Source organism: Hippoglossus stenolepis, chromosome 24 (assembly GCF_022539355.2).
Source record: "Hippoglossus stenolepis isolate QCI-W04-F060 chromosome 24, HSTE1.2, whole genome shotgun sequence".
Lineage (NCBI taxonomy): Eukaryota > Metazoa > Chordata > Actinopteri > Pleuronectiformes > Pleuronectidae > Hippoglossus > Hippoglossus stenolepis.
Window position 1 is genome coordinate 5,348,661 of NC_061506.1, and position 21,261 is coordinate 5,369,921.

General features: G+C 42.6%; 1 protein-coding gene across 9 annotated transcripts in view; it reads right to left on the minus strand.

Annotated features, from left to right (window-relative positions):
* Positions 1-21,016, minus strand: part of LOC118103381 (guanine nucleotide exchange factor DBS) — a 40,972-nt gene extending 19,956 nt beyond the window's left edge. For 2 of the 9 annotated variants that reach the window (XM_047339178.1, XM_047339177.1), the window contains exon 1: positions 15,419-15,776. In XM_047339178.1, coding sequence (XP_047195134.1) covers positions 15,419-15,656 — 238 coding nt within the window. In that variant the 5' untranslated portion in view covers positions 15,657-15,776. Of the gene's footprint in view, positions 1-9,119; positions 9,409-15,418; positions 15,786-19,323; positions 19,469-20,921 lie in introns of those variants that run through there. The other 7 variants (XM_047339182.1, XR_007032469.1, XM_047339185.1 and 4 more) reach the window with 7 other exon arrangements.
* Positions 21,017-21,261: the final 245 nt, after the last annotated feature.

Genomic DNA, 21,261 nt, shown 5'->3' on the forward strand with positions numbered 1-21,261 from the left:
GGCTTTTTAGAATTTACACCGTGCCACCCATGTTAGAGAGGATGAAGGGGAGAAAGCAAAGCAGTGACAGTAACAGGGGATGAAGTAAACAGCATTTGGATTTCCTCTGGTCTCTGGTCAAGCTGGATTACAGTAATCTCATTTAGACATGTACACACACACACAGGAAGACACAGATAGAGGGAAAAGCGCTCTCCTCCGTCCATGCGGTGACAATGTGGGACTCATACGTGCCACACTCGTGTAAACTGTGTACATATCATGTGTGCATCTGTGAAGGAAAACTGAGAATTCTTTAACGTCTCTGTCGAAAGCGTGTGTGCACACAGACAAAGGCTGGCACAGCGGCCGGTGTGAGCCAATGGTGGCGAGGTTTCCCAGCAGTATGGTGGGACTGGCAGCGAGATGGCATTCATTGCCAGTACAAACCAAACAAGCTGATTGGATTGTTTTTTAAAAAGGCCTTCCACCCATATCTCTTTGGGATCAGAGAGCGCTGCACATGTCTGGCTGTGCTCCAGAGCTTTAACCAGACTGACAGGTGGCCCACAACTCACTGAAACACACACCCTGACATATGACAACACACTTGCTCTCACACACACACAGTCTCCCACGTAGATATCAAGTCAGAATGTGCACCGGGCACCTCCTCTCCTGCTCTTCCTCTCTGGTTTGTGGTGCAGCGGAGGCCGATTTTAGCAGACATGCTGTGTTTGGGCAAATTACAGGCTGCTTCACTTTGCTGGAAGTTTATTAAAGTGGACCCGCATTAGTGCCACGTTTAAATCTCCATAAACTGCATCCTGCTCTAAAACGTCTACCTCCTCTCTTTTAATCTTTCCCTTTACTCTTTTCTTCTTCTTTCTCAGTTTATTCCCATGGAGACAGATAATTATGCATGTGTGATATGTGGTGTTCCTTGGCACATAAGCGGAATGGTCCCTGAGTCACTGCTCGGACATCCTAATGAAATCCCCTGATATCTGGAGCCATGCCCAGTGACTTACTGGCATTATTACTCCCCGTGTATGTGTGTGTGCCCGTGTTGTAACATCATAAACCTCCAGGATGACAGATTCCTGCCTGACCGCAGCTACACGCATGTCGTGCCACCTATTTAAATCGGCCCCCTGCGTCCCAAACATCCTGTAAACAGCTGCCGGCGCTCTCGCTCCGGCTGCACCGCGCAGAGTGCGGACTGCACTTGAGACGTGAGACGCGCAACGTGTGGTACATGAGTCACCGTCTAGCCAATGGTATGCTGACACACTGTATATGGCATTACTGAGGTTCTAAGCTCTTAATCTGGCGGGGGTTTCTTCATCATATGGAGCCACTGCAGAAAACGACAGGGTCCTCGCATGACCACCTGTAATTCTGGTCTTTGATGGATGACCATGGAAATGACAAATGGTTCTTTAAAGGTTCCTTTTTTGAGGCCTTTACATTTTCAAGGATGTAAAAAGAAAGGGCTGGGTATCAATAATTACTGCAATATAATTTTAATGAATATCTATACAACAATAGTCCTATATATCATTATAATGCTGCGTGCACAGTGAGGAGGTATAAAATAAAAACTGTAACTGATACAGGTGGCTGGCTGCAGTATAGGTCTTAATCCTTCCTAGTTCTTATCACATTTATGTTTGTTCAAGTGTACATTTTTCTGTCAAGTTTGGTTTTAATTGGTTATTAGATGGTATAAAAATGGGGTGAAAAGTCATGATTGACAGCTGAGACTGACTCAGGATTGGTCCAACGAATCTTTGGCCATATCGTCCAGTCCTATCATAAAAGGTCAAACCTCGGTGGGAATGAAAGCATGACACACCTTCCATGATTAACTTAGTTCTAAGCTTCCAAGTTACCCACATTTGTTTTAATTTGAAAGAAGAAAAGAATATCCTGAAACTAAATGATGGGAATGTTTCCATATGTTTGACGGTGATTCTGTTTCAGATCAGTAGCTACTTTCACACCGGCTCTCAAGTGAGAAAATAACAACAATTTCAAACAAACTGCACAGTGCACACGGCTCATGCACACGGCTCGTGCACTTCAGTGAATGGCGCTGCAGACATATCAGACATTCAGGCGTCGGGCTGCTTTTCACTGGTGCTGAAACCCTTAAAACTCTCTGCTTTGTCCTCAGGGGAATGAATGAAATTTAACTATAGCGGCTAAGCTGCGAGCGAACCTCTTTACCCACCACACACACATGCACACACACTGGAAGTGGGGCAACGCAGCAAAACACAAATAGTGATTATGGGGGGGCTCGAAAGAATGTCCACCCCACCTCCTTGGACCCTTCCCCCCCAAAGCCCTGACATCCCTTCCCCAGTTCATTCATCTTTTTCTCAGGGGCTTAGCAGAGGGGCTAAACGATACACAACTCAAAAATCGTCCCATTAAAACTAAATTTTAACTGTTAAAAAGGGTAAAGCTCAGGATTAGAGAAGGGTAAAGATGAGGATTAATTAACTCTCAAGTCAGAGTTGGTCCCATATATTCCCCTGATATAATGACTATGGCGGTGACATGTGTGACACCTCTACATGCATCACTTCACCATTTAAACGCAGCATCAGAGGAATTCTACAATACAGTTATACAGGGAACTAAACAGGACCCATTTCACACTCCTGAGAGTCTGCAGCTTAGAGCGTGTTTGTGTGTGTGTGTGGAGAAGAGAGAGAGAGAGAGAGAGAGAGAGAGAGAGAGAGAGAGAGAGAGAGAGAGAGAGAGAGAGAGAGAGAGAGAGAGAGAGAGAGAGAGAGAGAGAGAAGGCCCTGGAATTAGTGAGGTGAAAAGATGGTGAAGATGAGGAGGAGGAGGAGGAGGGAACGCGGCGGTCAAAAAAAAAAAGAAAAAGAAACGAGTGCAGAGGTGCTCTTGTCTCAATAGGATGACATGGAGGACAGGGTTTCTTTACACATGCCTACATATTTAATGTGTTGGCCTGGTGCGAGTTGATACTGCCGATGTGTTTTCTCCGTGGTGGGGGGGTCAAGAGCAGTACCACGCTCCACACAACTGTGAAATGCACACCAGCAGATTGACTTAAGGAAGAATGCAATCACCATGGCAGTTTGGGGATATTGCTGTGCAAACGTATTAAATCAATCTTGCACAACAAGTATTATTCTGTTGTTCCTTTGAATCTTGTCTAGAGATATAAATCATGATTAATCTATAAAATGATCATCAGCAGCTGTTTTGGCCTCTAAACAGCTGATCAGCGCCTCGTACAAATACCAGCATAACACAGTGTTGCTTCGGAACAGGAGGATACTGTAAGTTCATCTCATCTGCTTCAGCATCTCAACTCTACATGGTTAACACAAATTATACTGTACAAACTGTGTATGTGTGTGTTGAGATTAGATTACAGAAACACTCGCTGACAATGTAATTTGGAAAAACTCAATTTGTCAAACAAGATGCGCTCTGGTAATGTCAGTAAGTCAGGGGTGAAAGAAAGGCAACGGCCCAGTTAAGTCCCATAAAGGTACAGTCCATTACACATACTCAAAGCACAAATAAGTGATGGAGAGCCAGCGAACGCAGACGCACAAACACACAAACACACACACGCACGCGCCTCCGCCTCCTTTGTTCTGCAGCTGTTTTACTACAGGTTTTCATCGCAAAACACACATTGTCAGTTCAAAGCCGACAGACAGCTGTTCTCTGCTGGTTAATGGCTGCCAGCGCTGGTGGCTGGTCAGAGTTCAAAGCCACAGGAAGCTGGAGAGATGTGCGACACTGCCACAACTCACATGAACACACACACACACACACACACACACACACACACACACACACACACACACACACACACACACACACACACACACACACACACACACAGGAACCTGACTGAGAACTATGCAAACAAAAACAAGCACGCCATGGTCAGGAATGAGAGGTGCACCAACACACAGAAAGACACGCTTTCACACGTGCACTAAAGTCCGGATGTTTTCCTGAAATTTCCAGAAAACGCAAATGTCTTAGTCAGTTCCTGCAGACATTTTCTGTAACTTTTCCTGCCACCCCCCCCCCCCATTGCAAAATGTCAGCTAGAGCCCGTGTGAGAATACAGCAGGAAAAGTCACAGCGAGCGAGTGGACAGATGCAGAACTGAAAAAAAAATAAAAGAATACAAACTACACTTTGCCAAAGACGACGAGATTCGAGAGCTTTCCAATAAAGGCCAATGCTGGTGGATAGTAAGAATGAAATGGAATCGATACAACAAATGTGAAAAAAAAGATAAAACATTGGTAATAAATACATAGCATCATGTCGACCCAGCACTAAGGCGTCACTGAGACCTTCAGCTGTGGTATGAGGCAACTGGAGAGAGGACGGACTTGGAATGTAGACTTGAAGGCACTTGGATGGAGGCGTGTGTGTGAGGCGTTAAGGGGGTGATGGAGGGTTAAGAGTTGTTGCACTGGTATCGAATACCAGCAGAGAGATGGCATTTGTATGTGTGTGTGTGTGTGCATTTGATGTGTTTGCATTTAGAAGGGCAAGGATTTGGCCGTGTGTATGTGTGTGTACACTTGTGTGAGGGAATCTGAGCCCTATTATCTGGCTTTATAGTCAGGGTTTACTAAAGTCCCATCTGTCACTGCTGTGGGACAGCTAGCGCGAACACACACACACACACACACACACAACACAACACAACAACTGGGTCACACGGCCAATAGTGGCCCGTAATGCGTGTATGATTGTGTGTGTGTGTGTGTGTGTGTGTGTGTGTGTGTGTGTGTGTGTGTGTGTGTGTGTGTGTGTGTGTGTGTGTGTGTGTGCCCATCCCCAGTCACAGAGCAGTGGGTCAGGAGGAACAGAAACATGAAAACGTTTCTGTTGACTGATGTTGCATGAATTCAAGCTCAACTGTTCTGGTTCAGCATCTCTGTGTGCAGTCAGAAAACCCCCAGGGCTCACCTCAGATATCCCAGATGTCATTTATACTTACATTCAATTTTATAGAAATTGTTCCAGTTCTAAAATGCATAAAACTGACTGTCCCACTAGGACAGGACTTCTTACTTACAGTCAGTGGAGGCACTGAATGTATTGATCCAATCGTGAGGTGTCTGTGGTTGTGATCTGTGGATTTTCTGGATTCCTAAGTCCCATTATTTATGTTGCAATAAACTCCCATCCCGCATGTTTAAAAGACCAAGATGCAGCTGTAACAGTGACGCGCTCTGCCTCCGAACAATGGCCTCAGCCTCGGATCCGTCACTGGCAGCGAGCCCTGATCTACTGAATAGATGTTCACATCATCATCATCTCAGCAAAACAACACACTTACTGTCCCCCCCCCGTCTGCAGTCTGAGCTGCCATCACAACACGCACAGACACGCAACCACGAGCGAGGCCCATGACAAGAAGTTGACTTTCTGAGCGAGCAAATGGATAAATACACAACTTAAAGTAATTGTGTAATTTGTGTAGAGGCTGCACAACAATAATAAGCACCAAAAGTTTAACCCTTTTCTAGACTGTTCAGGCTGAAGCATCTTTATTTATACAATAAACTCTTTTTTTGCGATTAAGCACATATATTTCTTAAAATGTACATATACCTTCAAATTAGCTAATGGTTGCAAAATAATGTATTAATCGATTAAGTCTGTGTTTCCCAAAGTAGGGGTTGGTAAAATGTCAATTAAAATGACCAAAAAGAATGCTAAAATTACAAGTGGTGTGTTTTAGGAGGGCTTACAAGACAATGAAATACAATCCTTAATGCACACATGGATGATCTGACCGTGCTGTGAGCATGACAGCTATTGTCTTTGAACTGTGCACTTCTCGCAATCTTGTGGGTTTAAAATCCAGCTCCTTCCTCCCTTCCGACGATTAGTGAAGAAGAAAATCACAAGCATTAAAAGCTCGGCTGCGAGAAGAAGCAGCACATGTAAGTGCAGCCTTTATTTAGCTGCCTCGGGCCATAGCTACCATTCAACTACACAGAACAAAGAACATGAAAACCGAGAAGGACAGAGGGGAGAGGAAAAAGGAAAATGACAGACATGGCCAGTAAGTCAAGAATCCAGGAGGACTATGTTTTTACTTGCCCGTAAAAAGAAACTGGCAGCTGTAGGAAAAACAGACATGGCTCTTTTTATACAATGAGGCAAAACTCATCTCTTGTAGTTCCTCTTTTAATTGTCCTATAGTGTTAGAATAATCATGTGGTGAATAATAGGTTTTATTGTACATGCAGCACAAAGGTCAAGACAAAACCACCTCCTCGTTGAGGAAAGTGGTTTGAACGTCACAACTTCTCCCAGAACGGTGATCTTGACACAGATATAAATCGCTTGGAAACTGTTTTGTTTGTTGTGAAGCTGAGAAGGTCACAATCAAAAGGTCAGAAATCCTCAGCGGAAAGTGATCCCTGTTTTTCAAAAGCTAATATGACACGCTGAAAAATGGGACTGAATTGCAGGACAGTGCCCCAGGGTAGTAAATAAATAAATAAATAAAGCTTTCAATAAATGATTTAACTTGATTTCATGTAAGTAACACAAGGAATCGTTGACATATGGTGCATTAATGCATCAATTTGAAGTGTTAAATGAGCATTGCACCGATTTTATGATTCGACTTTATTATATAGAAATTAGCTTTTGCAAGTAAGTAGGTCAGATGTAACAAAATGCATTATGGGAAGTGTAGGATCCAGTCTCACAGGTCCACTAACTTTATAAAAGTGCTAACGATTGAAAACAAGGTCAAATAGATTGGGTTTGTGCGGCATCAGCAGCAAAGCAGGTATCATGCCAGACCAGCGAAGCTTTCGATTAACGTTCCGACCCTCACCAATGGTCACGAGCTCCAGGTAGTGACTAAAAGAACGGGATCACAAACACAAGCAGCCAAATTGAGTTAGACCCAGAACTCGCTGGAGGGGCTACATATCCCATCAGGCCTGAAAACGCCTCAGGATCCCCCAGGAAGAGCTGAAGAAGGAGGCCGGGGAGAGGCAAGTCAAGAACGTCCCTATAAAGTAGTTGCATATTAACATAAATATGTAGCTTCTTAGTAATCAACATCTTTGATTTGTTGTATTTTGTCCTTGCGTTAACTTGATCCCTCCTCAGGGATCATTAAAAATTCATCCCACCCATTTAATGTAATTTAGCCGTGTATTGACTTTATTGATTATGTTCTCCTGCTTACAGTGTCTCACTGTGTTGATAGACTGTAGCAGCTATTTGTCGTGAATGACCCGAGAGGATAAAATAAATTGACTGAAAGCTAAACCAAATATAAACAAGTACTTTTAAATTCTTCCTCTTCTCCTGAGAGACACCCACACACACACACATACATGTCCCAGATTGCCTTCTGGGAGCTTAGCTGAGACATGTCAACTTGTAATCTTACTTTGGCAAAAAGGCAACGCTCTGAAAGGCTGATACCTTGGTACCTTGTGTGTGTGTGCGTGTGTGTGCGTGCGTGCGGGCACATGAGCTAACCCTGAGTCCATCTGCGCAGCAACACAATACAAAACACACCTGAAAAAAAGCAAACGGAGAGCCAAGAAAAGCACGGCAGCATCTCTAGAGATTATTATCAACACCAGTGCAAAACCACCCCCCAAAAAAATAACCTGAATTAATGAGAGAATCAACCAATGAACACAGAGAAACAACAACCGCGAGTGGAAATAAGGGGGAGGAGATGTTGACATTCAAACACTCAAAAGGGTTTTGTCCCAACGCTGCTCCCAACTGACAAGAGGAAACGCACTGGGTTAATGGGACAAACGTGATTAACATGCCGTCAGGGTACTGTACTGAATAGGGACGGAAGAGCGTTTTACACACACACACACACACACACACACACACACACACACACACACACACACACACACACACACACACACACACACACACACACACACACACACACACACACACACACACACACACACGACCTCCGCAGAAGTAACTGATGGATGGTGATGCCTTCAGCAGGAAAAGCATCTTTGTGCAACGGAGACAAAAATCAATGTCGATAACAGAGTCAGGTCATGTTTTTTAGATCATTCATAAAGTGGTTATAAACTGCTTTGATTCAATTAAGTTGTTCGCTTTCAACAGGGGAGATTAGTTACACACTGATGGTGACTTCCATACGTTTGTCCAATATTTTCTACAGATGTTCAGGATCTCCAGAGGATGTTACGTTGTTGTTAAACGTGACCTGCACCCTGATCTTTGGAGTCTGCTTCCTTATAAATCACACTTTTATCAACCAATGCAGCATTTCTAGAAGTTCAGTAAATCTTAAACTAAAAGTACTAAGGATGCTGAATGACCACTCTTCCATTTCCTTGCTTTCAATCTATCTCTGACACGTGATCAAAGTTACCTTACACGCAGGGCAAAGCTTGCACCAAGCGAAACGCAGGTAGATAGTTCCGGACAAACACGGTTGTCAGTTTCCCCTCCAGCGCCCATGTTGTTTGAATAACAAATGAACCTCATCAGAACAACCATGGGTGTGTTCCTTTGTTGTCTCATTGCCATCTTGAGTCAGTGGAAAACCCAATATCAAGATCGTGGAAAACCCAGTTCACCATCATGATTAAGGTGTCTAATTAACATTTTGCATATTCTGTGAATCAAGGATGAGAAACACCTTCAGTTTGAAGTAGTCTGATCTTTCCTCAGAGGAAAACAACTTTAACAAAGTGTTTATTTAATGTATTAAGTATATTCATAAAGGTACTAAATACGTATGTTGTCTATTCTGATCTACAGGTTTGTACTGCAGGATGTGATGAACACTGCACCTTCTACATGAACAAATATACAACACTGAACACCTGGTCTACCTGTGATGGACAAGTCTGCGCACACACACCCAAACACACCCACACACACGCAGGAAAGCATCTGCAGATTTGTCATCGTCTTATCTCTCTCTATATAAAACCTGTGCACACACACTTATAATATTAAATCAACAGAGCTTGGACTCTCTCTCACTATCTCTCTCTCTCTCTCTCTCTCTCTCACACACACACACACACACACACACAAACTCAAACACACACACACTGTACCTGTCATCATCTTCAGCTGCAGCCACAGCCTGGTGATATCGTGGCAGAGTTGAGACACTCGATTTAGAGCCATTGTGTTGAGGGGACATGTATGCCCTCTCTTGTACACACACAGACACACAAATAAAAACGCACACGCACAGTTACAACACACTCACACACAGGCACGTATTCTGTCAGAGGACATCACGGTGGAAGTTCAGGCAGTCCATTCCGCCACAGCTGAAGCCTGCAGCCGCTTACTGAGCTGTCACAGTGCGATGCAGCCCACACACACTCACACACACACTCACTCACTCACACACACACACACGCACACCCCCACCCCTCCTCCTTCATTTGTGCCAGCCAGCAAGGCGGGGTTTCAGATGTTCCTCCCCCAGTTTCACATTTCACACGGTTTTTACAGATGGAGAAACACTACATGTGACACACACACACACACACACACACACACACACACACACACACACACACACACACACACACACACTTCACATAAGCCTTCCCAAGATTGAGCTCATCATAGTTGTAACTGCAATTAAAAAATACTTTGCATATTAATCAGACATCATTAAATTACTGCAAGAAAAGGTTGTGATTATGACCTTTGTATATTGTGAGCATCAGAACAAATGTTTTACACAGTCATTATACACATCGTCGTATTTCCATCTACCTCATGTAAATTATTCTCATAAGTCTGTAATGTTGTTCCACAGCCATTAATTGATCAGTTAGATTACTTAATTATGAATGTAATTAGTGTGATTTGATCTACTTGAAATATGGTCAGTAGCAGCTGGCAGGTTCCGCTGAGTTGCATCCGCTGCGTTCGCTCTCCCGATACTAACAAGAGCAGCGACACGGATATATTTTACCAGTCTGCGTGGCGGTTAGCTGGATATTCCTTTTTTTTTTGTTTATTCAGTTGCGCTCCAGGTTGTGTGCTCAGTTGGGTTTCGCCAACACCTTGCTGAGAACACGCAGGAGTGGCCAACGAAGTATTTGTTTTGGTCCGACATTCTGGTGCCAGTGCGACATCTAGTGGCGGCGACCGTCGAACGTGTCACCTTTAAGTACCGTGCCCCAATTACAACCTACACGACTGCACTTCACGTGTTGCTTGTCCTTTTCCTACCTTCCATGCATTTCACAATTGTGGAGATCAATATTTCTCATGTCTGCATTTCTGTCTGTTTACATTATTTAAACACAAGTAACCATTATTTTTTATTTAAATTTGTGAGCTGGTAGTTTTGTTCAACTGCGCACTTGTCTTGTGTGTAGTCTGAATGACGATATAGTGAATCATAGCGATAAACCAAAAATTACAAGTTGATGTGTAGTCATCGTTTATTCTCTGGGTTTGACGAGTTTGACTTGAATGCAAAGCAACTCTTAACTCAACCATGTGAACACACCAAGCTGACAGAACAGTCAAATAGAAATTAGACTCTGAATTAAGCTGATGTAAAGCAAACATGATTTTTAATAAGCGTACTGTCAAGAGTCCAAAATCAAGACTCGTGCTAGTGCCAGAGGGAACAGAGTTGTTTTCCTCGGCTTTTCTCACACTCTCTTAAACATACACACACACCGAAAATGGCAGTAAAGACAGCAGGGGGACCCAGAGTCAGTGTCCCACACACAGAGGCAGGGAGAAGTTGGACTGGTGAAAATGTGAATAAACCCTTAGGAGGTTGAAGCGTAAAAACGGCACCCTGCTGAGCAAAAGAAATATTTTAAACTGTCAGTCTGTTTGTCCACCACCATGTTCACGCTCTTCCTCATCAACAAAGAACACAGTGACTCCTCACGTCCCTCCGTCTGACCAACAACGCATACAGATGACGGCACACGTAAGCTGCTTTCAAACAGTGTCTGTATGTGAGAACGCAAATGTCCAAGTCAGTTGCTCCGGACATTTTCTGGACCTTTTCAGAGGAGTCATATGCAAATAGAAGCCGCAGACGAAGATGTCAGCTCTGAAAAACCACAAGATGCTGGACAATCTCCTGTTGTGTTCTTCATATGTGAAAGACAACCTCTGGAAAATGTCTAAACGGTGCATTTTATGAAAATATAATACTAGGTTACTGAAGAAGCCCTTTAATAGTGCAGTACTCACAAACCAGGTCTATTTTTGTTGCCTCTCGCTTCTTCTTGACTTCCTCTGTCAGAACCTAGTGCACATGTGATCTGCAGACATGCAGCAGCGCTACATTTAAAATCCAAGAAGTGTAACATAAACTCAAGGAGAACCAGATTCATCCACAGACCTCCTCTATGATTTCCTGCTGATGAGCACAAAGGAGATAATCCATGCTGCTCACATGCATGAACACCCAAACACACACATGCACATGCAAGGGAAACCCCCTCAGTCAGTCTTCCTCAGTGGTCTCCACATAAAGTACACAACAGTCAGTTAATTAACTTGCACAATAGCTTTAATTGTGAAGATCTTTATCTTCCACCCCACGTAAATTAGGTGCTCATGCATTGATGTGTCAATTCTTCCAGACGTCGGTTTTAAATATAAGTCTGATTCTTTCAGTGTCTGGGGTCAAACTTTTTGTTGGAGGGAAATTATAGAGATTAGGCACGAGGGGATAAACAATGGATGTGTGAGATTAAAATGTATATTAAAGCTAAAATAAAGATGAATCTCTCAGACTAGTCTGGAATCAGATTATCATGGGGGGGACACAAGGGCGTTTGAGCCAATGGGATTTAAAAACATCTGAATGCAACAACAAAAGGTCCTTTTGCAATTACTGCACATGCAGATCTGCTTAAAAATGCAGCTGCTACATGTGTATGTGTTTATCTAATGTCAGATTTAGATGATAGAGCACGTTGGCCGAGGGACAGGAAAAGGCAGAGGGTTTACAATGGTTCATTTCCTGTCTCTGGTGATTTATGCTGATCTACAGTTCTACCCCGAATACTCACGTTTTTGAAAGTATGGTTCCACCAACGTGGTCAAGAATTAAATCAGCAGTGGTTCTAATTCATTTTCAAACACTTCCACAAGGGTCATTATGGTTTATTACAAACTGCGTCTAAAGAGCAACCCACCCTGGCGGCATTTTAGGCCTTTACTTTAAATTTGACCTCGAAATAAAGTGGTTTCTGGCTTATTTGTAGTTTATTTGCTTGATTAAAACCTGTCTGATCACTGCTTGTGTTTCTTGCTCTGCCTGCCAGTGTGTTCCCAAATATTATGGATAGAGATGTATGACAAACTACAAAAATATGACCCAAGCTGTAATTAAGTTAATTTTATATGTAAAAACAATTCAACCACTGTATTATTTCCCTTTACTTTTAAAGTTAAACTTTCTTCAATGAATAATGCAATTAGTTATTTAATTAAAGAAATTTGTACTCATGACTCAAACCCTCCGATGACGTTTATTATGAACCGAGCTTTGAGCTTTTTACATGAGAGAGTCATCATGATGCAGCGGCTCAAATTAAATTTACCTCAGGTCACTTTCAGGATTTAACTTAAGCTGCAGAAACAGCTGGAAAAAATACACTTTTAAAGCATCTTTGATCAGCGCCAAGTTAAAAATATTTCATGATGTGTGCACAAGCATTTGTTTAAATGGAAGCAGAGCAGACTTCAGTGTGTGTTTGTGTGTGTATGGGATGTAAAGGAGACCTGTTTGTGCCTGGATGTGGTGCAGACTGCAGCTAGAATAACAGATAAATGTTTTATTTGAGACATCACCCCCCAGCCACCATCACGTCTGTGTCGGCAAAGACGAAACACTACTGACTGCTTCCGCATCAGGATCAAAAGCTATTGGCCAGCTGGAGCGTAAACAGGAAGTCACCAAATGAGAAGTGACTAAGAGGAAGAGACAAGAAGAGGAAGATAGAAAAAAAGGTGTGAACAAGTGGCCAATTGGAGGCGGATCTGTCAGCACTGAGTTCAATTATTTCACACAACAAGCAGGCCCTCTGAAAACAAGTTAAAAAGAGAACTGTACATGCAGGAAGACAACAAGCATGAAAAAAGAAATTCACAAAGCATGAGCCGTCTTCTTCCAATTTGCCTCATTTAATTTTCTTTTGGGCAAAAGAAAAAACTCAAATTGGACTCGGTCACGCTAAAAATCACCGTTTATAGATGAGGAGATGCAGTAGGTTTCTATTACCGTTTGTTACACATGTGACATGTTGACATTTTGTGTAACTTGGTTAAAGTCAGACTCCTGTCTCCTGTCAATCAAAACATCCATAAATGTCTGGACCAGAGACTGTATGAACGGTGCATCCAACTTCCTCCAACTATTCAGAAATGAAGCCAAAATAACCTGCACATGAACGCCGCCATCTTGCACATTTGGAGTCACCTGCCAATATACGAGCTTGACCATTCATGAGTCCGTCTCAGCTGTCAATCATGATGTTTCACCCCGTTTCCATCGCATCAAATAACTTAATTTCAACAGCAGCTCAAACTTTGACTCCCAATGAAGTTGTGTGAATAAATAAAAGTTGGAATACAGAAATCTTTCTTTGCAAACTCAAACTATAATTTTCTTGGATGCATGGATGGTGTGTATCTGATGGCTGAGTGCTGCTGCAGGCTCAATGTGCTTAATGTTACCTGATTGGTAATAATTCCTCTCTAATTATTGATTACTTAAAAAATATATTAAAAAAACAAAGCACTGTAAAAATGTAGTGGAGTAGAAAGTACAGACATGTACATCAAATCATGAGTTTCTTTTTCACTGAACTGTATCGACCATATATTATTATGACCCTTGAGGAAGCCACAGGATAACCACGAGTGTCAAGGAGAAGTGGTCACCAACAGAAAGCAAAAGTGTGGCAGGGCGAGGAGATCAGGAGGAGATCATAAGATTGACCACAAAAGAGAGAAGTTTGGCCGCAGAAGGGAAAGACCGTCAGTGTTGATGGATCTTCGTCAGTCAGGAAAGCAAAGAGGGAAGTAACAACCGCTGACCATGAGAAAAAACACAAGATTTTTGTTGTGTGGCAAAACCACTTACAAAGGGAGATTAATAACTGTTACAGCTATTTCTGAATATACAGCACTTTTCTATCACACACAGCATTTACACACTGACAGAACAGAATATTCATAAGCATTCATCAGCTGGGGATCGAACCAAACACCTTCTGGCTAGTGGACGACCCGTTCTATTTCCTGAGCCACAGCCACCCAATTTGTCACATAAATCCATCAATCAAATTTTTTTTGTAATTAACAAGACATAATGTATGTATGGCCTCGAAAGTACTGCTTGATTATATTTAATACAATCTACAAACTCAAACTGCACCACGTCACATCTTAGAATCAATATTTGAAAAGAAGGTGGTGGAAATATGAGTGGAAATTGTAAATGTGAGGCGAAAAAGGAGATCAAGCGCAGCTCTTACTAAAAATACACACGTCGTCTCTAAATACGGACCAAAGCCGACAGGAAACAGACCAGAATAGACGTGAACCATCACTTGACAGGCACAAGGTGTATATTAAAAATCATCGAGCACACACTGCACAGTTCCCACATGCATATAGACACCAAGGTCAACAAATAGTCAGGCACCTTTTGTTAGCACAGACACACACCTCGCCTCCTTTCTCTGACACACACACACACACACACACATTATTTTGAACCACCTTGAGTAAATAAGGATGTAGCAGTATTGGCCTCTTGTGATGATTTATTACAGGCGGATATAAAGTCATTGTGTTTCCTGTGCAGCTTCATATCGTCGCAGCAAAATTAATAGGTGTGCATGACTGATTTGCCCCCCGCACACCTCAAGCTCCAAGGAAAAGCTTTTTATCGTTTAAATTTTCAATGCAATTTCAATGTTATCTCACTGACTTTGCAAGCACATGAATTAGGGCAATTTATATAATTTCAACTTTGACTAGAGTTCCAGTTGTTGCAAGTAGTTATGGATGATTTTTCAATAGCTTCAACAAATCATAAAAAAATAGTTGAACCTGAGGTTATTCATTCTGAAAAAAGACGTGTATGGGAATGGGTCGAGTCACAAGTTTGAATAGAAATCACAACTGTCATGACTGCAAAAATATTTCATGTAACAGAGGCTTGAAAAATACAAAAATCCATGTGAGCATCATGTAGCAAGCGACCACAACCTGGACCAAAAGCAAATATTTGTATATTTTGTATTCAAATATAAAAGATGATTCTACATTTCATGCACTGACACACCCCTCTCACACTCACACACACACACACACACACACACACCCCCCGAAAACTCACTATACAGCTGCCGACAGCACAGGGCGTATCTGTAGTAGCTCTCCATCTCCTCCAGCGAAATGCTGACAAGCCTCTCTCCTCCAAATCCTCGTTTTCCACCCTTCCTCTCGTCCCTCCGCCTGCTCTCCTCTTCCTCCCTCGCCGTCTTCATATCCTCCACTAAGGAGAAGAATCTCACCCGCCTCATCCCGCTCTCCTCCTCATTTGTGTTCCCAAACGCTCTCTCAATCTCTCCCATGCATATGAACACACACACACACACACCTATTCAAGTCTGCAGTCAAAGTTTGTTGAGTGATTATACCACACCTCTTTCTTCAGCCCCTCCCGCCTTCTGTGGAAATCTGCCACACTCATGCTCGTACCTCCCAAATGTACCAATAATACCGTACAACACTACGTCTGGTATGCATAGGCTAAAGCAGGTGACGGCTTTTATGTGAAATGATGCCATGATGTCGGCAGATTGAAAATCCTTTCAACAGCCTACATGTGAATGTTATCAGATAGCGCAGGCTTTACTGCTTCAGCTACAATTCTAAAGATCTAATGCAACTTCTACTCTGTATTAACGAATCATATACATTTCAAAATACATACACAAGAGCCTGAAAAGAGTCCGTGTGAGAAACTTGTTCACTTGCACAAGTATTGATTAGTCTGTGCCACGGGACAGAATGTACAAAAATCAATGCCCCCTCTTTCTGAACCCTCTAAACTTGACTTAACCTGCAATGACCCCCCTTGAAACACGAGCGTGTGCATGCTCCTCGTCCGCACAGCTCAACGGGTCCTAAAGTGTTGAATCAGAAATTCACACGTTAAGACGACACTCACCTCCTCTGTTAGTTTGCGTGTGTTTGTGGTTCTGTTTCCTTTTTGTAACTTGGCGGCCGCAGCAAATACAGGCGGACCTGACACACACAGTCGACCAGCGTGCTCGTCTTTCTAATAAGTTTCTCCCACTTTTGTGCTTGTCTGTCTGACCCTGGTGAACAGACATGTCTGCTGCCGCTGCATTGAGACATAAGTCAAGTTACCAATTAGCCATTCACAAGGGCTATTTCATGTAATCAGTTACAAAGGTCAAACGGTGTGCTGCGTTCAAAGAACTGCAGTGTAGAGACTCTGCCTTAAAGTCACAGCTAGTGCTGATGCCACACATCATGAATACACAACTACACTTGCTATTAGAAAACGTCTATACTATGAGGGGATCCTCTTCTGGGGAGTCCGCCATGTTGCACCACCAGAGTTCAGAGCCTTTCACTTGTTTATGTTACGTGAAGGCCACCGTAGTTTCTCCCACACGTTGGGAAGAAGTTGTGAGGCCAGAGAATTCTAGGGTTGAACCTCTCAATTTGCACTAGAATGGCTCATTCCCTCCGCCAAGGCCCAACAGTTCCCTTATGACACCACATTTCATCACGTTTCATGAATTATTCTCGGAGAAATTACGGAAAATGTTGCAGAACTTCCTATTTTGCAATGTTGAAGAAAGTCCCCTGATCTGGATCCGCACCAAAATGTTTTGAGTTCTTCTCTGACATTAGCTGACATCCTTTTACCAAGTTCCGTGATGATCCATCCAGTTTTTTTTGCGCAATCCTGCTAACTAACAAATGGACAAAAACATAACCTACTTAGCAATAACCTCATAGACACACACATTTCATTTTCCATTTCCCTCAAACTCCAAGTCATCCACACAAACTGAAGCCTCAGCAGGAAACTAAGGAGAGAGAGTTTCTATTCTGTTTGATGGTGAGGGGGGAAAACACAGCGAGGGGAATCTCCCCCTGGTGATTGGAAAATCCTGTCCTGTCATCCTGTCACACTCATTTAAGTGGCACACACTAGAGAACCAGACGCACTTTAGTGTACTCACACACACTCAAACTACACTGACCTGTTCTCCAGATCGCTCCATCGCTGCTGCCGTGGTGGGAGTGCCGGGTCAACACGCTGACAGACGCGGACAGATTGTGGACAAGTCGACTAAGAGCGTCTTGGCCCTCTTGAACAGACATGGTCCCAGAGAGTGCTTCATGCCGTCATGTCTGTGTACGTTCATGGACGCTATTCGGGCCGCCCTGCCTCTCTCCTCTCTCCCTCTCCTCCCCGTCTGCTGTGTTTCCTCTCGTGAATGTGTGATGGTTTATCTCCCTTAACGTCTGATGTGTGTTTATCACAGGAAGAGAGGGGGGAGGGCGGGTTATGACACAAACCCCTGTTCAGTTAATTACACTAACTCATGTGTTTGTGTCTGGTCCTGAGCACAAACAACAAATTAAATGATGTAATTGAAAAAAAATGTTTTTCAGTTTCATGTGACTAAAAATGTCTATAATCGTAAGGAGATTGCACCAGTATGTGTTGTTGATGTTTGAAGATACTTACTGTCATTTTGGGCCTAATTTAACACAGTAAAATCGAAGACAATTTCAAAAAGGAATAACTGCTGCTACTAATTTCAAATTTTCTCTCAAGAATGCTTGTTTATTGTTTATTTGATAGATTATTTTTTCAATTGTAGGAGCTCATTTAAAAGACCACTTTTGAGCATTACCTTCACTAGGAAGAATGGTTAAATAACACCGGTGCCATCCGGTAAAGTTCTCCTCCTCCCTCAGGCTCATCACATTATCTTTACTTCACCCAAACTTATCTTCACACAATCGCACAAACCCTCCCGATTTAAACTTCACAGGCAGCAAGCAAAAGCTGGTCATGCACTTTTCATTAAGTGGCACCTCCTCACTAATAGATTTAGATCAAAAACCGGTGCCCTCCTTCTCTTTAGTGGCTTCAAAACCAGTCACACTGACGACAAATTGAGTTACTCTGTTCTTTTCTAGATAAAGCCCATTCTCTGAGATGAGCTGGACTGTAAATCACAAAATGTAGTTATATATTTTAATACTAGGATTATCTGATTGTTTGATTTACATCTCAGAAAACAAGGCCAATGCATTATAGCTTTTACAGAGAGCTGAAGGACCTGAGAGAAACAGCAAAGGAAAAAAAGGGGCTTAAGCCTACATGCAACAGGTTGCAGGTTTGAACTGAACGAAGATGCAGTGCAACCGGTGACTCAATGCTGATGGTAAATGTGCATATTTAATACAAACCCTGGTATCTATATATATCACAGTCGGTCTGTGCAAATTATATCAATGCATGATGTACACTTAACTCAAATTTTACTCCTATCTGCTATCATGTGTGCACATTTCCCCCTTAAACAACTGCACACAGGCAGATGATGACAGTAAATTGTATAATCATTCCTGCAGATTGTCTCACTGGGTCAAATTACTCCATGATTTGCTGGAACTCCTTAAAGGACACCTGGAGTAAAATCCCATTTTCAAAATCATGGCCCCATTGGAACTAATTTGCAACATGAAAGCTGCGACTTGATTTCAACATCATTTTCTCTTGTATTTAATGTGACATATTCAACTAACTCAAATAAAATTTGCAACTCCTTGAGGGGGGACATTTGCGATATGCATGTGAGCAGAAACAAGCCCTGGTGGACTGACTCAAACACCTGCAGCTAAGACATGTTGACATCAACCACACACAACTGGGACAATAAAATATACCAGAAGCTCATATAAGCTCTACCTGGCACAATCAAAACACTATACTACAATTTCTCTGACACATTGAAAATCATGTAAAAGGTGGCATTTCTGGATCACAGGTCAAATCATCTGTACACCTACATTCATTCAAAGACTTCTGCTATCTTGCCAACAACCAGAAAATATACAGAAGTGAAATCAAATCCATATTTGACAAAGGGAATAAGAGGAAATGTATCACATATAAGCACTGATAAAATGCACAGCGACAATGTGAAGTGGCAAAAGCACAGATACTGCAGGGATCCCTACCGCTGATCATCGACAGCACCTCCAGCGATCGCTCCGGGTCTTCTCGCACCAACTGCTGCTCTCCCATCCTCGTTCCGGGACACAGATCTCAGCAGCCGCTCCTCTTTGACATGAACTTCACAGCTCCCTGAAACCACCACAGACCCTAAATATTACCACAAAAACCAGGGATTAGAGTGAATCTATGACTAAGAGCAGCACTGAGCAGTGGACTCAGGTGAAAGGACAGACAGAGGCTGAAACTGTCCATTTAATTTGGTCAGCAGCGCGCAGAGAGGGAGGGGAGGGAGGAAGGAAGACACACACACACACACACACACACACACACACACACACACACACACACACACACACACACACACACACACACACACACAGCACTGAAGGTACTTTTGCAATTGCATAACACATGATGCCTTTGTGTACCACACACACACTTCTGTCCTCACTGGCGTTAACAACATTGCTGTCGCTATATTTATCTCTCCATTAAATTGAGCTGTGCAGCAGTAGTTTTTGGACGTGCATGGTCAGCTTAAGTCCAAACCACCAATATAAAAATATAAGAACAGAGAAATAGAATAATATAAATAATATAATATAAAATATGGAATGACCCCTGTAGATCTAATGGCTCCAACATGTGTTAAAGGCCCAAATAGTTTATTTTAAACAAATCTGCTGCAGGTAAATTCACATTGTGCAAGGAGCTGGTGTCAGGTCAGTGTTTTCTGGCTCATGATGAGTATGAGCATCAATATCCACAATGATCTTACACACAAGTCACACACACACCTGATGACTTAAAAGTAAATTTGTCCAATTCCCCCCATCCAGTTTCCAGTCCCTACAACACAGTGGCTTCTTTCACTGCTTTGACAATAGCTGCAACGTGCCCCGGGTCATATGGACAGAGATCTTGTGACGTGGAAATATGCCAGGCTAAATAAAGACCAAGGCAAGTTCCACATGTAACACAATGTGACAACTTCCCTGACATGGCCCAGGGGGATGTTCAGAGCACTGCTACATTTAAAAGTGCACACAGATATTCCACAGGTGTTTTCCAAGGGAGGGCCACAAACTAATTTTTAGTTTCCGAAAAAACAAATATTTAGTCTCCTGATGAAATAAAGGAGACCAGGCACTCCTTCATACCTCATTACTAATTATGTGAATATTAATGATCCGGTCAACTAACAAAATATGCATAAGAGCAATTATTCCAAGTAGCAGGCATCAACACATCAAGAAGCATGTCAAATAAAAAGTGAGCTAGATTGCATTAAGATTTGCAAACTACTTGTACGCCGAATTGTCAGTAAAATTGTATCGATTAAACTCTCTGGTTATTAATTCAAGGAGAGGCGTGTAGTTATAGTTTGTCGATATGTGATCTTTAAACAGCCAAATTGTAAACGAGGTTCGGCGTGCTGGCGCCTCCATGGTTCTGTGGCCGATAGAGCAGCGCTGCCTCCATGCGTCCTGTTAGGATATTACATTAATACAACTTTGACTCAGTCGAAAGTTGATGGTTCACTTTTATTTCGTAAAATCTAATCGTGACTAAATGATCACAAGCTAATGTGAGTCCTTACCTGCACGTCCTCCAAAACCAAAGCAGCGTTCACCTCCGCGCAACAAAATAGACCCGGATAGGTCCTGCTGCTTCTTCTTCCTCCTCCTCCTCCTCCTCCTCTTCTTCATCCTGTTGGAGGTCAGAAAGAAATTCAAGTTATTGTTGGAAGTTGTTCTGTATGAGCTGAAATATGTATTTGCCCATGACACCATTTCCTCATCAAATATGGGCTGGATTGAAAGTTTGTGTCAATTTAGATCTGAGTGGCTCCTCTGGGAAACCAGTAAAAGAGCCATGGCGACATCTAGTGGTAAAATGAGGTAGTACAAGAAGAAATGACCAAACTCAGAATGAGAAGC